The sequence below is a fragment of the Meles meles genome, chromosome 6, assembly GCF_922984935.1.
Source record: "Meles meles chromosome 6, mMelMel3.1 paternal haplotype, whole genome shotgun sequence".
Classification (NCBI taxonomy): domain Eukaryota; kingdom Metazoa; phylum Chordata; class Mammalia; order Carnivora; family Mustelidae; genus Meles; species Meles meles.
This window is the reverse complement of record NC_060071.1, coordinates 136,956,179-136,963,737: the sequence shown is the minus strand read 5'-3', so window position 1 is coordinate 136,963,737 and position 7,559 is coordinate 136,956,179. Positions and strand designations below refer to the sequence as shown.

General features: G+C 42.5%; 1 protein-coding gene across 6 annotated transcripts in view; it reads left to right on the top strand.

Annotated features, from left to right (window-relative positions):
- Window positions 1-81: 81 nt before the first annotated feature.
- LIN52 (lin-52 DREAM MuvB core complex component) overlaps window positions 82-7,559 on the top strand; it is a 122,101-nt gene continuing 114,623 nt past the window's right edge. The window contains exons 1-2 of one of the 6 annotated variants that reach the window (XM_046009908.1): window positions 82-224; window positions 5,568-5,642. In XM_046009908.1, the coding sequence (XP_045865864.1) occupies window positions 194-224; window positions 5,568-5,642 (106 nt within the window). In that variant the 5' untranslated portion in view covers window positions 82-193. Of the gene's footprint in view, window positions 225-607; window positions 840-5,567; window positions 5,643-7,559 lie in introns of those variants that run through there. The other 5 variants (XM_046009904.1, XM_046009906.1, XM_046009907.1 and 2 more) reach the window with 5 other exon arrangements.

Here is a 7,559-nt window from a genome sequence, read left to right as displayed (position 1 = left end):
CAAGAACTTTGCAGTTGCTCCACCTCATCAACCTGCGCGAGGGGGTGTGGCCAGCACTGGGGGCGGGGCTAGGCAAAGATTGCCCTATAGGGCGGGGAAATAAGACTGGGCTGCGAGCGGAGGATAGGATTTCTGGGGGGGCGTGGCTTATGGATCTTTGCTTTCCCGCCGACGGTTGGCCACGTCACGTGACATGGGTTGGAAGATGGCGTCTCCCACAGACGGTAAGAGCCGGCTTAGGAATCTTTCCGCTGCAACCTCCTTCTTTGCTCTGTCGGGGACTTCCACTCTGTCTGCCCCGCACACTAACGCCTTTTATTCTTGGGCTCCAACTCTTTGCTTTCCACAGCGTGTTCGTCCTCAAGCTCGGCGGTTCTTCACAGAAGCTCTGGAGGTGCCCGGTTTCCCCTCTGTACCAAGAGGGTGAAGGAGGGCACCCTCGTGGGGGCGCATTCCAGGCGAAAGGACTAGGGTCGCCCTGGCCTTGCCTTAGCTCCATTTGGGTGAGGCAGGGCCGAGGAGGAGATACTGCTGGGGTAAATGCGGTGACTTAGTGTAGCTTTCTCCTTCTCAGGCACCCCATTGAAGGGTCGATTTTCTTCTTTTGGAGCATCTGGAACGATTCTCTCAAATCCTAGCTAGGGTTGGTGACTGACCTCATCCCGGGATTAAGCCGCAAGCAAAACCTGATACTCTCCTGTCTGGGTAGATTGGCACCGTTTCCCTATCATGGCCCCTCCCAATGAGAGTCCAGAGGAAGATGGGAATTGAACACTTCAGTGTGGTCGTATACTTATCTCATACACTCTTGCTTCTACTATATATGTTGTTTCCCAAGGGTGAGTGAGTGAATGATTTCTGTTTATATGCTGTCTAAGATGTAGGGCATTTCAGATAGCAGTTAAGTGGTTTTGGTATAACCACATGTTTTTGCGCACTGTTCTGCCTTAGTTATGGTTTTGCAGTCATTTCTGAACTCATTTAAATTTTGCTTCTACCGCCACCATCCCCATGTCCATTTCATTGGTATGTAGTTTTTTCTTCTCAAACACATTTTGTGTTTGGAAAAAAATCTTGGAAGTTTATTTCAGGAATAAGGAAATTCAGGCCGGGAGAGCTATTACTGAGTTCCCATTATATGAAAGGCTAAGTTCTTTGGGAAAGGTAAAGATTAATCAATCATGTAAATACTTTTGCACTTTCAGGTCTTTCTTATTTATTTATTTTACCTTTTTTTTTTTTAAAGATTTTATTTATTTACTTGACAGAGAGAGATCACAAGCAGACAGAGAGGCAGGCAGAGAGAGAGAGAGAGGGAAGCAGGCTCGCTGTTGAGCAGAGAGCCCGATGCCGGACTCGATCCCAGGACCCTGAGATCATGACCTGAGCCGAAGGCAGTGGCTTAACCCACTGAGCCACCCAGGCGCCCCCTTTTTTTTTACCCTTTTAAAAAGAAAGAAGCGAGAGAGAACGTGTGTGGGAGGAGGGGGAGGAAAAAGGATGAGGAAAGAATCTCAAGCGGACTCTGCTCTGAGCTTGAGCCTGACGCAGGACTCCATCTCACGATCCTGAGATAATGTCAGGTCTCATTTTAGATGTCACCTCTCAGAGAAGGTTTCCCAGAACACACAGTATCTGGAGTTGCCTGTCTTCACTATTATTTACTATCTCATACCCTCATTGTCAGCATAGTTATTCTGTTTGCCCCTTTCATGCTGGCTTATAAACTCCAAATCTTGTCCTGTTAATAGTTGGATCCCAGAGTTTAGCACAGTGTCTGGCAAGCAGCAGACCTTTTAGAATATTTACATAAATAATATATTAGCCTCAGGTTTCAAGCTTAACTTGGGTTTTTTGAGCACATGTGCATACCGTATAAGAAATTATGGGTGTATTGTCAAAAGAGATTCCCAGGGGTGCCTGCTTGGCTCAGGCAGCCAACTCTTGATTTTAACTCAGGTCATGATCTCAGGGTCCTGAGATTGAGCCATACCTGGGGCTCCATGCTCAGTGGGGAGTCTGCTTGAGGATTCTCTCTGTGCTCCTGCTCTCTCTCTCTCAAATAAATAAATCTTTAAAAAAAAGGGGGGGGGGAGCGATTCCTTCTTCTTCCTGGATGCTGTCTTAAAATGTATTTTTTCTTGCCAGAAAAAAAAAGATTATTTAAAAAGTTGGCTAAGGGAATGGGGAGTTACTATTTAATGAGTAGAGAATTTCAGTTTGGAATGGTGAAAATGTTCAGAAGATGGATGGTAATGATGATTGCACAGCAGTGTGAGTGTTTTTAATGCCACTGAATTGTACCCTTAAAAATGGTTGAAGTGGTAAATTTTGTTATGTATATCTTACCAGAATTAAAAAAAAATCAGCCAGGTGATAGAAGTCGAAGTAATTGCTATTAAAAATTTTAGTTTATTATTGAATTGTTTTTTTTTTTTAAGATTTTATTTATTTATTTGACAGAGAGATCACAAGTAGGCAGAGAGGCAGGCAGAGAGAGAGAGGGAGGGAAGTAGGCTCCCGGATGAGCAGAGAGCCCAATGTGGGGCTTGATCCCAGGACCCTGGGATCATGACCTGAACCAAAGGCAGAGGCTTTAACCCACTGAGCCACCCAGGTGCCCCTAAGTTTTATAGGTTTTAGAGCTATGTTCCTTGTATTTGATTTTTTTCCTGTCTTCTCTATTTCTTTTACTTTTTTGCCTAGGAAAAATATTGGAAACATTTTTCCCCCATTGGTCTTCTAGCCATCTCTGTACTCACTCTGTTTGCATACTTGATTTTTTAAAAAAAAGTTTCATTCATTTATTTGAGAGAGAGAGCACATGAGCAGAGGGGGAGGGCAGAGGGAGACAGAGTAGCAGACTCTCTGCTGAGCAGAAAGCCGGATGTGGGGCTTGATCCCAGGGCCCTGGAGTCATGACCTGAGTTGAAGGCAGACCCTTAACCACCTGAACCATCCAGGTGCCCTGCTTGGGATTTCTTTAAAAAGGAAAACTTTGAAATTACTTAATGTATGAGAGTAACACTCATAGCAGAGTCTGAGTTATGCCCCAGACTGTGGTATCATAAGACCACCCTTGTTTGTTATCAGATCCTATTCTCCATAGGTTCACTTTTGTTATGGTTGAGCTTCCCATCACTAACATTCCTAAGGAGTTTGAAAGTCGGAATTTTGTGTGTTACACACAGCTTTTCTTTGTTACCTTTTTGGATGCTTTAGTTAAGACAATTTATTAGGGTTGAGTTCTTTACCGATAAGAATGTTGCTGGAAATTCCCTTAGACTATTTAGGAAATAGAATTCAGGTTAGAGAAAAATACATGTTGAAAAATTTTTTATGTATGTACATTTTCCAGGGAATGAGGCTGTACCTGCTCCCCCCACCCCAGATTTCTGGAAATGTGACTCACTTAGAAAATGTTAAGAGCCACTGTTTAGATCATTAAATAATGCAACTCGTTAGGATACTGAGCACAAAATATGTACTCAACAAATGTTGTTTATTAATTTTGAGCACTTACTGTGTGCCGAGGCAAAAGTGGCAAAGAAATAGTATCAAAGAATTAGGTAAGGGCTGGATCATACGATTTTTTTTTTTTTAGGGCATGGGTGATATACATGCATGAAATTAGCTGGAAAGAAGTCCCTTACTCTGAAGAGTGACACAAATTGATTGACATTAAAAAAAAAATCAGTTCTGGCTACTTTGTGAAGAACAGATTTGGGTAGAGAGGGGAAGAGGTAAGAATAGAAACGGAGAACTGTTGAGAGGCTTCGGAAGTAGTCTGCGAGAGAAGTGATGATTCTTTGGTTAATTCATTTGGTTTCATGGTGTGTTTTGGAGATGGAAACTACTGGATTTACTAATGGATTGTAATGGAAGGTTGAAGGAAAGGGAGGCATGAAGGATGGGTGATTTCTAGGTTTTGATCTGAGAACTGGGGTTCATGGTGGTACTATTTTTTTTTTTAAGATTTTATTTATTCATTTGACAAACAGAGATCACAAGCAGGCAGAGAGGCAGGCAGAGAGAGAGGGGGAAGCAGGCTCCCCGCTGAGCAGAGAGCCCGATGCGGGGCTCGATCTCAGGACCCCGAAATCATGACCTGAGCTGAAGGCAGAGGCTTAACCCACTGAGCCACCCAGGCGCCCCGGTGGTACTATTTCTTGAGATGAAGGTGGATTTGAACGTAATTATTGGACCCAGAAAGATTTTCACACATGTAAATGGAGAAGGATGTCTAGAGTTATCAGAGCTCTGGCGGAGAAGTTTGTTAAGTAGCCTCTTAGCTATACTTCTGAAGTCCTGGGAAAGATTGGGACTGGAAAAAAAATGTGGAGTTATTGACATATAAATGATGGTAAAAGCTATGGGGCTAGATGAAATCTCTTTGGAGGCTTTAGGTGGAGAGTGAAACCAGACTGGGGTGGGACCTGAGTGGAGAAAAGTAAGGAAGGAGTTGGTGAGGTAGGAGAAAAACCAATTTTACAGAAGCTGGAAGTGGAGTTTTTCTTTTCTCTCTCTTACGTTTTTAAGATCTATTTATTTATTTGAGATAGAGAGAGAGGGCATGTGAGATGAGGGTGAGGGGGAACAGAGGGAGAGGGAAAGTGGGAAAATCTCAAGCAGACTCCTTGCTGAGTGTGGAGCCTAATGCAGGGCTTGATCTCACAACCCTAAGATCATGACCTGAGCCGAAACCAAGAGTCAGACACTTAACTGACTGAGCCACCCAGGTGCCCTAGAAGTGGAGTTTTTCAAGGAGAGTGGTCAGTGTGTAAATGCTGCAAAGAAGTCACAGACAACAGAGAAGTGACCACTGGGTTTAGCAACATAGGTCACAGATGACCTTGACCACAGCACTCTCCATGTATAGGGGAGCAGAAGCCTGATTGTCTTAGGTTAAGGAGAGAATGTGAGGTGAGGAAGTGGAGACGTCAGGATAGACAATGCAAGACCTTTTGTAATGAAGGAGGAGTAAGGAGGTAGTGGGACCATGGAAGAGTTTTTTTTTTTCAAAGAAGGGGAATTCTAGAAATTGTGCAAGAGAGATGATTCAAGATAATGTCTTTGACAGAGCAAGAGAAATTGACATCCAGAGCTCTTCAGAGGAGTTTGTTTTAATTGGGAAAAGTCTAAGAGTATGAGTGAAGATGGAGGTGGGTTTGTTGAGATTTATTTTTCCTAATACCCCGCTAAAATATTGCTCCCATTTTAGAGATCAGAGACGTGAAGTTTGATGAAGGAGAATGATTTATTTGTATAATATTATGCCCCAGGAGTATCAGTGGTTATATAAATCAGATTTCTGAAGCACCTGGGTGGTTCAGTCAGTTAAGCATCTGCCTTCAGCTCGGGTCATGATCCCAGAGTCGGCTTCTCCCCCTGTCCCTCACCCTGCTTGCACTCTCCATCTCTCTGTCAAATAAATAAATAAAACCTTTCTAAAAAAAAGACTTCCAAATGAATGTTCCAATTTGTTGTGTTCTTTGAGACTAAAATGCTGTAAGATATAAATTAACATGTTTTGTGTCTTCTTGGCTCTTCTTGGTGTTTTGTTCTAGGGACAGATCTGGAAGCATCTTTGCTAAGTTTTGAAAAACTTGACCGTGCCTCACCAGACCTTTGGCCAGAACAGTGTAAGTTTTTGGTTTCTTGATATCAGAATCAATACAGCAGAACCCAATGCTACTTTGAGAGAGTTTTGGTTATCATTTAACTGTAATGGTTAAAATTTTGATTTTACTTCACAGGGAAGAAACTGAATTCTGTGGTCTAATGTTAAGAATAGCTGTCTGGTAGTTTAACTTTTTCAGGACACAGTGTGACTCAGGAAATGATAGCCTTAAAAAAATTGAATCATTATGTAATAAGTTCAGACAGTACAGAGATACACAAAGTAGTAGTTCCTCACCTCCTTCACTCACTCTTGTAAACTCACAATTAATAGTTTGGTACAAATCCTTTTGGCCTTTTCTATGATTATATAGGTAAACAAATATTATTTATTTATTATTATTATTTTTTAAAGATTTTATTTATTTATTTGACAGACAGAGATCACAAGTAGGCAGAGAGGCAGGCAGAGAGAGAGGAGGAAGAAGGATCTCCGTGGAGCAGAGAGCCCGATGCGGGACTCGATCCCAGGACCCTGGGATCATGACCTGAGCTGAAGACAGAGGCTCCAACCCACTGAGCCACCCAGGCACCCCCAAATATGTATTTTTAAAGTATACAGCAGGGCTTTTTGGGTTTGTTTGGATTTTTTTTTTTTTTTGGTATAATGATGGGGTCATATGTACATGGTTAAGCTAATGTGGCTTAACTCATTCTACCTAGTAATTTATTAATGGCTCTTTCTATGTTAGGTGTAAATCTACTTCATTTTCCTAAAGTATTTTATTATAATAGAGAAACTGTAGTTTATATATTCCTACCCTATTTGGATACCTTAGATCCACTGTTTGATATTACAAACAAATCAATATGTATCTTTGTGCGTAAGGAAGAGGATGGCTGTGTGTGAGAGTGCCCATTTACCCACATACAAGCCAATATTGGATGTTACCAAAAAATTTTTTTAAAAGATTTATTTATTTATTTTAGAGGGCAGGGAGGGGCAGAGGGAAGGGGAGAGAGGGAATCTCAGAAAGACTGCATGCTGAGCACAGAGGCTGATGGGAGGGGGTGGGGGTGAGAGGGTGCGCTCAGTCTCATGACTCTTAGATCATGATCTGAGCCAAAACCAAGAGTCAGAAGCTCAACTGACTGAGTCACCAGGTGCCCCTGGATGTTACTGATTTTTATTATTTTTTAATTCATATTTCTTTATTAGTGAGGTTGAACAGTATTTTGTTTTTAAATATCTGCCTTTTTTTTTTTTTTGACAGAGAGAGATCACAAGTAGGCAGAGAGAAAGGGGGAAGCAGGCTCCCTGCTGAGCAGAGAGCCCTATGTGGGGCTCGTTCCCAGGACCCCGAGACCATGACCTGAGCCAAGGGCAGAGGCTTAACCCACTGAGCCACCCACGCGCCCCATGCCCTTTTTTTTTTTTTTTTTAAACTTGACAGAGAGATAGAACACAAGTAGGCAGAGTGGCAGACAGAGGGAGAAGGATAAGAAGGCTCCCCACTGAGCAGGAAGCCCGATGCGGGGTTTGGTCCCAGGACCAAGGAATCATGACCTGAGCCAAAGGCAGCCGCTTGACCGACTGAGTCACCCAGGGGCCCCTGAATATCTGCTTTTTATCTTTATGTTTTCCAATGTGAGTCTTCCCTTGAGGCATTTAAATAAACAATTACCTAATTAACAATCCCTGACAAGACAGAATACCTAAAAAAGAAATTTAAATTTTCGGATAAGAGATGGTGTATCTCCCCATTCTCTCATTCAGCTGACTCCTGTCCTTGAAAGTTCGGTTGAGGCATTTTCTCTAGGAAACTTTTCCTGCCCCCTCAATCTGATATAGATTCTCCACCCGTCCCTCCTTTGCCATTGTGCCTGGTATTTTTCTTGGAGCACTTAACCAGTATTATAGTTACTGAGTTATTCTTTCT